General features: G+C 39.8%; 2 protein-coding genes across 6 annotated transcripts; both read right to left on the reverse strand.

The window, feature by feature from the left end:
• Window positions 1-357: 357 nt before the first annotated feature.
• LOC133784187 (uncharacterized) lies at window positions 358-1,525 on the reverse strand. The gene is made up of 2 exons (XM_062223647.1): window positions 1,056-1,525; window positions 358-955 (listed from the first exon to the last, which is right to left on the reverse strand). Exons 1-2 carry the CDS (start codon window positions 1,518-1,520, stop codon window positions 884-886), a joined length of 537 nt encoding a protein of 178 aa, XP_062079631.1. The 5' UTR covers window positions 1,521-1,525; the 3' UTR covers window positions 358-883.
• A 4,700-nt stretch (window positions 1,526-6,225) lies between these two features.
• On the reverse strand, window positions 6,226-11,602 carry LOC133782504 (putative F-box/kelch-repeat protein At1g12870). 5 transcript variants are annotated; one of them, XM_062221827.1, is made up of 4 exons: window positions 10,888-11,602; window positions 9,331-9,443; window positions 6,941-8,108; window positions 6,226-6,564 (listed from the first exon to the last, which is right to left on the reverse strand). In XM_062221827.1, exons 3-4 carry the CDS (start codon window positions 8,046-8,048, stop codon window positions 6,536-6,538), a joined length of 1,137 nt encoding a protein of 378 aa, XP_062077811.1. In that variant the 5' UTR covers window positions 8,049-8,108; window positions 9,331-9,443; window positions 10,888-11,602; the 3' UTR covers window positions 6,226-6,535. The 5 variants fall into 5 exon arrangements, with proteins under 5 accessions (XP_062077811.1, XP_062077808.1, XP_062077810.1 ...); XM_062221824.1 differs by having other exon boundaries at window positions 6,941-11,086; window positions 11,354-11,602; XM_062221826.1 differs by lacking the exon at window positions 9,331-9,443.
• Window positions 11,603-12,089: the final 487 nt, after the last annotated feature.

Consider the following 12,089-nt stretch of genomic DNA (forward strand, 5'->3'; position numbering starts at 1 on the left):
AAGCACAAGATATTAATCAAGAATTAACGCGAACTAAGTTTTCAAATTAACGTCCTGGATGTAACCAGGTCCTAAAACTTAGAAGTTAATTCAAATTGATTGATCGTCGTTTTTCTTAAAAAGCACGAGATATTAATCGAAAATTAACGCAGACTAAGTTTTTAAAGTAATGTCCAGGATGCAACCAGGACTTATCTTAGAAGTTGGTTCAAAATTGATTAACATGTTATTTCCTAGAAAAGCATAAAATTTCAATCACAGCATCAACAAAAAACTAAGACTATTACCAAAACGCATAAAGGCAAAAGGATGTAAGTCAATTAAAAGCAAAAAGTTGATAAAGCCAATTGTCTCGAGGTTAGAAAACCTCATACAAAGTCACAAAAAAAAATATGTTGTTCGAAGGGTAGAAAGAAAAGAAGTCCTAGGCCCCGCCAGGCTACTCCGATGAGGTCACCACCTCGCCTTCCTGCTCGGTGGCTGCGGAGGTCTCCCCGGTCTCGAAGGGCGCCTCTTGCTGAAGGCGAGCTTTGAACTTCTCCAAGGAGCTGTCCCATGCGTCCGCCCCCATAAAGGAGAAGTCACCATCTGGGTTATAGACCCAACAATGGTACAGCAAAGCCTCCATGGAGGAGCTAGTGGCTGCCCTCTCCGTCACCAGGGCAGCCTTGGCCTCCTCGGCCTCGGCCTTCGTGGCGTCCAGTGCGACCCGAGCGGCCCTGGCCTCCTCGAGCTCAGTCCTCGCGGTGGCTAGAGCAGCCTTGGTGGCCTCGGCCTCCTACAACTTAGGTCGAGATGCGTCCAGCTCGGCCTGCGCAGTCGCCAGGGCATCCTTGGCATCCTGTTCATGCTTTTGGGCAGTCTTAATGGCAGCCAAAGTTTTCTAGTGCTCGCCCCTCATATCCTCGAGCCGAGCCCTAGATCGGGATATGCTCCGATGGAGAGCCAAGACACCCTGCAAGACAAAAAGATGATAAGGCAACTGCCTTAGAGAAAAAACAAACAAACATGTGATGCATAATGAGCAAGGGATACAAATGGCAAGGCCAACTTACCGTGAGAGCCATCCCCAGTGAAGACTCCATCACGTTCTCCGGGCTCCTTGTCTCAATCGCCCGTAGGTCCCTCTCGGCGGCATTGTAGTAATGGTCCACGGTGTAGCTCGCCGTCTCGTAGACCGTCCCCCGAAAGATGTCGGGGATCTTCTCCAAAGCCCGGGGGTTCACCGGGACGCACACCTCAGGGGTTGTGGTTGACAAGGTCTCGGGGGGCACCTCCATTTCCCGAGCAGAGTCGGGAACTCGCGGGGGAGGAGGAGGCATCTTCATTGCAGGAGGGGGCGGAGGCACTTTCTCCTGGGTTGTCGAAGCCTGGTTTTTCCCCTTTGCAGGGGACTTAGAGGTACTCCTGATGGCCTTCTTCGCCAACCGGAGCTTTTTCACCATGGACCCGGAGGCCCCAGAGGAAGGGTTCCCTCCAGGGAACATAGCTGGCAGATCGTTGCCCCCGGGCTGAGACATCTCCTCTGATAAAGCAAAGGCAAAGTATTAATATACAAGTAAAAATAGTTATGCAAGACAACAAAAATAAAAGGGAAAACAGATCTCAAGTATATATTGAAAGGGATCCTACCCTCCGAGCTAGAGGAGGAATCTATGGTCACGACCACCGGCCCCGGAGCTGCAGCGGGGGAATCTAGGATAATGACTTCGTGGGCTGGAAGAGGCTCTGGGTCCGAATCTGGCTCGGGACTAGACTCTTCTACATATTGCCCAAGACTCGGAGCTACTATACCCTCCCGAAGGGAGGGCCACGACCGAGGATTGGTCCCATACTCCTCAAAAAAGACCGACCTAAAAGCTATGGTGTTATCTACGACTACAATGCCCCTAGGGCGGCTACTTTTGTAATCCAGCACGAGCTGGTCGACGCATACACTTCGATGGCGATGAACGGGCTGGTTAGGATAGAACCTAGCTAACCGAAGGTCTGCAGTGGCCTTATCTAAGTCCCTAAACATATAAGGATTACCTTGCGCGGAGGGACCGGCTGCTGCTCCGGACCGGGCCCTCTCCTCATCTGTTTCTTGGGCGACCTCCAGCGCCCGCTTCCGCCTCACGAGGGGCACCTCATCCTCCTCGTCCTCTTCTTCTCCCGCGGCCTCCTCCTCGGGGATGGGCGCTATCTCACGAGCTGGAGGGAGGCCCCGCGGTCTCCTCAAGGCCAAAGTCTGGCCTAGGAGATTAGCTTGCACGCCAGCATCGTCTCGTCTGACACAAGCTGGTGATAGTCCTTTTCGCTGGGGGGCAGCCCCGCCAATGTCTCGTATTGACCCCCGAGGGTCACGAACTTGGCCGTCCTCATGAAAATGGCTGCATGATTGTCTCTAAGTCAGGAACTAATAAAGGAAGATAATCAATAATCAACTTACGAGCTAAGAGCAAAAGGTACTTACGAGGGCGGTTGAAATAGTGATATTCGCAATTGCGAAACCCCTTCGACATGAAGAACTGGTCTTTAAAGTTGTTGGGGTGGCTGGGCAGCTCGATGACCACAGCCGTGTTTGGAAAACGGGTCAGATAGTAGAACCCGTCGCCTCGCCCCCTCTGCTCCGGGCTAGCCTTGAGGCAGAAAAAGTAAAGGATGTCCGCAAGCGTGGGGACCTCCCATTCCTGCTTCAAGAATAAATATCTCAACCTCGCTAACAAACGGTAGGAGTTAGGGGGGAGCTGGAAAGGAGCCAGCTTCACGTAGTTGAGAAAATCCACGAAGTACTGGTCCAGTGGAAGGAAGGCCTCAGCCTTGAAGTGCTCATCACTCCAGGCCGTGTATTCCTCATCAAGTGGCGCGCAACTCCGCTCGCCTTCTAGGGGAGGTCGAGCATTTAGGACGCCCCTCCTAATCTCAATATTGTGGGAAAGGAATATCTTATTCACTTTCCTCTAGTTGGTGATCTTCGAGACGATCCTCTCGGCCTCGAAGAAAGCGTCGGGCCCCACCTCGAGCTCCTGCTCCACGGCTAGACCGAAAATGGGGATTGGAGAGTCCATGACCACCTCTTTTCCCTTGGCTTGCTGAGAAGACGAGCTGCCAGCAGTCTTCTTAGGGGCGTTCTTCTTTGGTCCCATCTGGTCGCCTAACGAACATAAGAAGAAAATTTAGAAAAGGCGACCTAAGCATAGGAAAGAATCTGGTGCAAAGTGTTTCATTTACACGGGCTGAGGTAATCTCAGCCCGTGGAGAGTGAGACCACGCGGTTCTATGAACACGCGCCTGTACTCCCAACGGATCCCCGATAACTCGGAATCCGTGTGTCAGGACGGTCATGATAAAAGTTTTCCTTGGAAGGAAAGTTTCAGTAGGAAAACAGTGCAAAACCGCCTGTGAAGCGTGTCTCCTAAGCTACCCGGTTTTGCACCCAAAAGGCTGGTTATTTCAAACAGGCATACCAAAAATCCTACCCAGAAAATTTCTCCAGAAAGCGTACCCTATGAGTCATGCTCCTAAATGGTTTTTTCTACGATCGATGCCCTAGAATAAAAACCTACACCTATCATACCCACAAAAACCAGCAGAATATTGCATACGGCTACAGAAACAATTTACCTAAGCAACAGTGAAGAGGAAATTTAAAGCATTCATAAGCGGAGAACTTACAGAATGTTTTGCTGTGAGGAGGCTGAAAGGGTCGTCTGGGTTGGAGTCTTGTCGAAATAGCTGGTGCCAAAGCCTCAAAGGAGCTCTCGCGCCTGAACTTCTGGAACGCTGGGAACAGTAACCGAAAGAAAGAGAGGGTTTTTTGAGACTGAGAAGGAAGAAGAAGATGAGAAAATAAGAAAATTTTCAAATGAACGGGTGGCCCATGCGTAAGGTGGCCACCCCTTTTATATACGTAAGAGGCCAAGTGAGGAGGATCTTTGGATTGCCTTGATGTAGGATACGAGGCTATCTACTCGAAAGGCGAAACGACGGCCAAGTATAGGCTAGGCAATTTAATGCAGTTCTCAGAAGACGTGCCGTCACCAACCACGATGCTCCACGTATTCGACGCCTGCATAATGGGCGGGATGTGAAGAGTCCACAAGGAAGCCTAAAAGCCCCCACTGTGGCCCCAGGTGGCGTCGTGTGCCACGAGCAGGGGCTTGGGGGGCAAATGTACGCCCTAATTCTCCACGGGCTATTAGCGAGCTGAGGTATGGCATAATTATATCAGCCACGTGGATGCCACGTACCCGGAGTTGCTGTTACCAGGTCCCACCTCTTTAGCTCGATGTAACCAAAGGCTTACTAAGGTTACTAAGGAGTCGGGCCAGAAGTATAGACACCACGGGCTAAGAAGACATCCAGCTCGAGGCACGTGCTTGAGTTGGAAGCTGTGACCCTTTATAAAGTCAACCACGCAATGTAAACGTGCATATATCAGACATCACGTGTCTGATATATCCCTGAATTCTCGGACACGCAGCATAAACGTGCGTGTTCAAGCACCCACAAATGGGTTGGGCCGTGCGGCCCATTATCTCCCTTACCTATTGATTAGACCACACTTCATTTGTCAGGTTTTAGGAATTAATCATGAATGTCACATAAGTGACATGATGGGTAAGAAGGTCACGGGATGACCCCCCTTGCCAACCCCCAGGTGCCCTCTCCTATAAATATGGAGACCCTGGGAGTTGCAAAGGGTTGGATTCTATTGTGTAAAGAAATACCCTGTAAAGAATACCAGAAAACTAGCAATAATATTGGCTGGTGGAGTAGAAGGATTTTAACCTTGGAACCACCTAAAAAAGTATTCGTATCACCATTTTATTTTAAGATCATTCATCTATTACGGTTCATTACTTAGCACTAATCTCATTCTCTTATTCTATTAATTACATGTTGGCGAAGAACCGCGTCAACAATAACCATTTACAAAGAGATACCCCAACCCTATTTATAGGGGCCTGAGTCATTAATGTCCTAAATGCGAAATTAATACAACATTCCCCATTAGTTAGGAGTAAAATGCTAATTAATTGCATATGGATGCATTAATAAAGACCATGGGCCCATACAGATTGCACAGGGCCCATTTGCAGAAAGTTGCCCACCAACTTTACGAGAACAGGTATCTGACAGTGTCAGGATACGACTGCACGTTCGCCCATATCAGGCGGCATTGTGAGAAATGCCAATTGTCGAGTGTACAAACTCGACACCACTACTCGAGGCTCACCAAAAGTTGTCAGACGAACGTCTGGTGGGCCACAGCTGCAGCAATTGACACCTAGCTGCTACCCAGGTTCGAGGGCAAGGATCCTAGACCCGAGGGATTGGTGCATGAAGAATGCGAGAGGACCACCTGAACGTTCCTCGGGGCGTGGCCTCGCTTGGAGACATCTGCGCCTCGAGGATAGACCTCAAGGCGTGGCCTCACTTGGAGACATCCACGTCTGGTCGGACCACGACACTCGGAGGGGTTTTACACTACGAGGAGCTCTACGCTAGCTGCACGGAACCTCACTAGCGCTCAAGGAGCTTAATTACTCTTCTAATAACTGTCACATGTCCAGTGATGAAAACACGAACAACAATTTTCTATCAAGTTTTTTCTTCAATCATTAGGGTGTGATTTGAATAAAATCATGAATATTTTGTACCTTAAATAGGGTAGTTTGTGATATAAAATGTTATCGCATTATTATTATTTTTTAAAAAAAATCATAAAGAATATTTTGGTTTAATTTTTCTTTTAATATGTTTAAGTCATTATTTTATATATAATATTGTTTATTTATTTAAAATTTATATGACAATCGTAAGAACTTAATAAAAATAATTAATAAATTTTCTAAATAAAACAAAACAAACGTGCAATTGCACACTATAGATAGAGCCAAAGTTCTTAGTTTTCTCAACTTTTCTCACTAAAAAAATAAAGAAAATAAAATATCGCAATTTGCTTATAATTTTTCCTACACATTTTCTTCTATAAAATTTTCCCTCCCACACTTTTTATTGAACTCCAAAGACAAGAAAAACAAATCCCTTCACTTTTTTTTCCTTTTCCCTACTAAAGTCTAAGCTCCAAACATAGCATTAATATGATAAGAAAACATAGAGGATTGAACTTGTATCCTTCTCCAATCAGAGTACACTAAAATATTTCTAGCCATAGTTGTAGAGATGAACTTGCATTTGAAATTACAGAGCTACTGCCTATATAAGGAATAGTAACCAAACACCACAACAAAAGACTTGACATTCAGATAACCAAACACCATAGTGAATGACTAACAGTCAGTTCATGTGTAATCCCCAAGGATCCAAAAGTTGTAAATGATAAATAAAAAAGCACGAAGTTTTCAAAATCCCATAAAACCATAGCAAACAACCACCAGTTGACAAGTTCTAAAATATAGAAAGGAAAATATTAAGATAAACTAACAAGGAAAAAACCCGGAAAGCAAGTTTGACTTCAAACAATGAGATAAAGAGCTTTTCTCATGTTGGTGCTTCTTGATAGTTGGCAAACTTGGATGAACAAAAATCAATTATTATTAGCCGGAAGCCCAGTACCTGTTCAAGAAATCCAAAGGAATACTATCAATATGAAAATTCAGAACTTCTTTTTTGATGAAAACACAAAACAAGGACTAATGCGTACACCAACATACAGGAAAATTTGCATTTAAATCCAAAGTATTACATGTTTAGAACTAGATTAATATATGTTTTGCATACGTCATCAATATTGAAGTACTTTTAAGATTAGAAGGTTTTAAAAAAAGGTGTTAGTATCACTAGTAGACTTCAACCGGTGGAGAAATTACGCTGAAATTTGCATTTAAATCAAGTAAATAGTTTCAAACTAGAAATATCTCCTTGGTATAATATCACTAGAAGGATTCAGCCTATGAAGAAAACTAGAGTAAAAAATCAGCAAAATACTTACTTGGGATGAGGCTTTCAGTAAAAGAAAAGACAGCAGGACAATTCCTATCAAAATCATCCTCAAAATCAAGGTCTGTCCAAACCCTGCGTTCTATATCATAGATATAATAATGCTCAGTCGTTATTAGAAAAATTTCATTCTTTCTCCCTGCTACAGTGTCAGTATCTTCATTAGTTGAGTAAGGAATGTAATCACTGCACTTCTTCTCCCAGTAATCAGCCCCATCACGAGACCAGAGAAGCCATATATCCATGATGAAATCATCATCATAAATAGCTACTAAACACAAGCTTCCATCCAAATCCGTAAGGAAGGCATGTGCTGTAACTTCCTCTGGGAGTTCAATTACTCTGAAGTGTTCCTCAGTATCAATTGAAAAAATTGACCCAGGGATTTCGTAATCATCGTCCGAAGCAATAAACCAATAAACTGTTCCATCAACATATACATTATGAGAACGCATGGGGTATTTTGGAACAGAACCTATGTCCCTCCAAGTTCGAGTACTTGATGAGTATACCTCACACTTAATGTCGTCATCTCGAGATTCAGAATCAACATGGAAGATACGAAAAACTTTGTACTCACTGAGTCCAAAGGCAACTCCAACAACTGGTACTGATACTGACGGGCTACCTTGAGGAAGTAAATGGACATCACGAGTAGAGGGATTGCATACACGGATTTCCAAAACTGTTACACACATTTCTGTCATGTTAGAGTCTAGAACCCTGGGGCAATTGGCGAAGCACACCAAACCATTGTGACAGCAAATCATACTGAGAAAATAAATGTTTTCACAGCCTGGAAGAGCGATTTCTTCAATTACTGAACCACTGGCACTGACCAAGTAAACATCTGTTACCGCACCCATATATGGGTAAAGTATAAAAATGGGATTTTCTTTGGAGTGTTGTAAATGTAGTTTCATAAAATTTGAATTGCCAATCACTTTGTACCAAAGTTTAGAAATAGTCTTGAATGGTATGAGGCACTTGACAGGAAGCCTTGAGAGGATGTCTTGTACAACATCTACAGAGGATTCTACAGCATCCCATTTACTCGTCCTCTTTCTATAATTAAGAAGATTTCTACCCATTTTTTTCATCCAACTTTTCAAGTAGAGCTTCTACACAACACTTGGAAAGAATCTTAAATGATATTTTATCTGGAATAAAAAGAGATATCAAAATTATTACTTTAAAAATCAGTATTAAAACATCAAGCTTCTTTAAATAACTTCCATTGGCTCTTCTGCAAAGAATTTAGAAATAGGCACATCATAAAAAAATTAGAAAAAAAGGCTTACCTTCAAAACAACTTAAGAGCTTAAAGCAATATTTTTTAGTTCTTTTACCAATCCACCTGTACTCTTAGCACAAGTTCTTAGCGCAAGTTCAACTTTGTGATATGATATAACATACTGTGAAAATGGTGAGGGAAAAACACCTTTCTTGTTGTATATTTTCTTCTTCTGTTTAAAGATTTACAACCAAGAGGATATATATATATATATATATATATATATAGGCTATACAAGACTTAAACTATTAATTACAAAATGAGAAACGTCTGAAGAATAGGAACCGATTCCTATTCCTATGGAACTCAAAGATCAAACTTTAAGATCTTTAATTTCCTAACTGTCAACACATACAATAATTTTACCGAGCTTTTTTTTTAAATTTTTTTGATAGAAATATGATAAATGAAACATCAAGCTAAAAGAGAGGCATTGCAACTAAGTTGGCACACAATTACCAAGCAATTGTCTACATCCGACCTAATACATTGATATAAAATAAAATAAAAAATCTAGAAACAATTAATTACAAAGCCAAAATACAATCCAAATAGGAATATACATCTCTAATTTTCCCAAGTATGATACCTTTCTTTATATTCTAAAATTACAAGTAACATATCATTGATGCCAATATTCTGCTAGTCCAATTGAGCATATCATCTTCATTATGTCATCTCTTTGTCAATCACAAAATAATTAAAGTCTAGATTTGCCTACATTAAACTACAAAACTATTTCAACATTTTAAGATTAGATGTGTTCGTGGATGAGCCTGTAAAATAAAAACCCTTATGGACCAAGGAGAATTACCACAACCAAACATCCCAATTCTACGAATAACTAAATCCAAAATTTGTAAGAAGTTTCAATCACAAGAACAGATCTAAGGATTTACATTTTTCTAATTTGCATCAATGTTCCATTCTCATTGATGTGCCCAGTCTCTTGCAATTTTTATGTACCCAAATACTTCCTATTGTCAAGTAACAAATATGCAAAATGTGTAATCTCTAGATGTACCAAACAATGACTACAAGAAATAGATGGAAAAAAATTTCTTAAAAAAGATTGAGAAGGAACTCACCAAGCAAAAAACCTTCCTGATAGCCCTTTGGAAAGAGATTAAAAAATAGATCTCGAATGAACAAGGATAACGTCGAAACATATAATGTTCATTGACTGCAACATATAGACAACCTGACAAACAAAGCCTTCGTCCAATTTATCAAGTTGGTGAAATGGGGTTGGTGGGCGAGAATCCCAATAAAGAAAATGCTAATTTTCAAATTTATTGAACTTCTACTTGTAAAACAATCAGTATCACATTATTTTTCCCTATCTCACATCTGTAAAGGCAAATCATATTGCTTATTGTAAATTTTGGCAGGGTAATAAGTATCTTACCATGTCTGGAAATGTAACGTATGTCTAAAATGGCACACAAACTTTAATATATTTTCTCTAGAACTAACCTGGAGTCATTGCAGTAAACATACCATGAGATAAACTGGTTATTTTCTATTTAACATGTGATGTTTGACATTGACATCAAAACTACTACTGCCAAAAGGCAATATAGCACCTAATGAAGTGAATAATATGAAAGCTCGATTCCAATTTAGTTCACCACTAAAGAAAACCGTAAAACAATCCAACAACGCTTTCTATTTAGATAATGACTAAAGTAGTTATTCATTGAACAAAATGCTGATTTTTTCACCTCTTCATTTAGACAATCTCCACAATTTAAAACAAATTACTTTTCTAGCTTAATTATGAATAATAGTGCAATTCACATTTAATGTTACACTTTATATCCTTTCTAATGTAGGTGGATTGTGCAAATTAGTGCAATTCACTTGTAATAGTGAAGTTTACTTCTTTACTTATTGGTGAATTATACATCCTAAGCCAATACCTTATCATCTATTGTAGTTTATATATTTCATATCAATAATAATACTCCTGTTAAACTACAAATGAGATCTGTGATGCATATGAGGGATCACTAGGTGACATAAATAAAATCTATATGAGAGATCATTAGGTGACATAACAAGGCATGGATGCATAGACAAACACACTGACAAATTTATTTTGTCAACCAAAACATAAAAAATAAATTAATCGAAACATCAAGAAGCAAAAAGGGTAAAACTTAAACTAAAATTATCACTTACAACACCTTATGACATTCTTTAGCATAAGAAAAATTGATACCAATTATGATGCTATAGTACAGTTCAAATCTCAATAATTTTGTGGTTGAGCTAGGAATAATCACAAGCATTTTGATATAGGAACAAAATGTTATGTAAAAATCCATATTCAAGAAAATCACAAACCCCAATTGTCTTGAAAGTTTGTTTTCAACAAATAGCAGAATGTACCCAAAAACATCAAAACTATCACTGCAAGAGCCTTATGCACAACAATTAGATTGAAAAAATACCTTTCTGAAAAATTTGTAGTGTTTTAATGTTGAATTGCTATAAAATCATCTCAGTCATACCATTTCTAACCATACATATCAAGGATTGGAAGCTAAAGAATATGAAGCAGACATGCAAATTAATTGTTAATGATAATAATAAATACCTGAAAACAAAAGACAGAAATAACCAAGTTTTGAAAATTTTACCTGAATCTGACACTTTTCCATAAGGTTAGTGAAATTGCCATGCTAAAACAGAGAGCAGAGGAGGAGGCTTTCCAAGACCCAGATGGCATCCGAAGGGATAAAGCAGAGTGTTGGGATTGAAGCATTTCAAGGGTTTGGAGCGTTGATGATTTCCAGGGTTTAATGGCATACAACAGTTGGTGCTTGAAGACATTAGATGCTTCATATAGAAAATAAAATGCAATGAAAAAGCACGGAGGAGTTAAATTTTCAATTACAGAAACTTTACTTTACATGCATAACTGTTTCTTTTCCATAAAAATTACAACTTCAACTGGACTGGAGTAGTTTGTTGGTTCTCTTCTTAAAACATTCAGCCAAAGAGAGTGACTCATCTTGAGAAATAAATTGTATACAAATAAAACCACCTTTCTATAAAAAATAATGTAAGATAACAAATAATAATAATAATAATACATAAAACCACCTCTTATTTACGAACGAACAGAAGCAATTTTTTCCCCTTATTCGCTCCCTATGGAAATTGTTAATCCAAATCTTTCATGGACTTCTGAAAAACAAAAGGTCCGATCTCCTTTATTTGATCCCAATCCCTAACGGTGGGTTAGAGCATGTTTGAACATTTTATTACTTTCAGTTTTGGTTAGTGCCCACCATATGTTTGTAAAGAAGCTCTAATGAAAGTTTTGCTAGACTGCACTCTCAATTTGCTTGCTTCATTTGCGCTTTCCTATGTATTCTATTAATTTTATTATATAACTAGAAAATATGACCCCTATACGCAGTCTTTTCTAATTATTAAAATATATATTTTTAAATATTTTTTGGAAACTGTAGGGTGGTGATTTATTTTGGTCATATTTGTACAACATGTTCTTTATATATACACGTGAAGACATCTTGACCATAATTTTTTATTTCATGATGATGTTCACTGTTATTATATAGCGAACCTCCTGTAGATTTTTGAAAAATTCTGACAAATTTTAAAGTACTGAAAACAAAGTTCAAAAAGCTTGTTGTACATTTACTTTTATTTATTATTATTATACGTTTTGTGTAGTTCTTTTTATAAAAAGTCTAAATTATGTATAAGAAAATTTATATTTTGTGTAAGATTTATTTTGGCCAATTACCTGTTTGAAGTCTTTATTTTTAAAAATTAACTTTTAGATCTCATGTTTTGTCAAAATAATAAAAAT

Source organism: Humulus lupulus, chromosome 6 (assembly GCF_963169125.1).
Source record: "Humulus lupulus chromosome 6, drHumLupu1.1, whole genome shotgun sequence".
Lineage (NCBI taxonomy): Eukaryota > Viridiplantae > Streptophyta > Magnoliopsida > Rosales > Cannabaceae > Humulus > Humulus lupulus.

What these genes read in the sequence shown, in the direction of transcription:
- LOC133784187 (XM_062223647.1), bottom strand. Translation starts at nt 1,520, where the DNA reads ATGTCTCAGCCCGGGGGCAACGATCTGCCAGCTATGTTCCCTGGAGGG. An exon ending in CACTGGGGATGGCTCTCACG is followed by an intron (nt 956 to 1,055) that starts GTAAGTTGGCCT and finishes TTTGTCTTGCAG; the next exon opens with GGTGTCTTGGCTCTCCATCG.
- LOC133782504 (XM_062221824.1), bottom strand. Translation starts at nt 8,048, where the DNA reads ATGAAAAAAATGGGTAGAAATCTTCTTAATTATAGAAAGAGGACGAGT. An exon ending in TACTGAAAGCCTCATCCCAA is followed by an intron (nt 6,565 to 6,940) that starts GTAAGTATTTTG and finishes TTTCTTGAACAG; the next exon opens with GTACTGGGCTTCCGGCTAAT.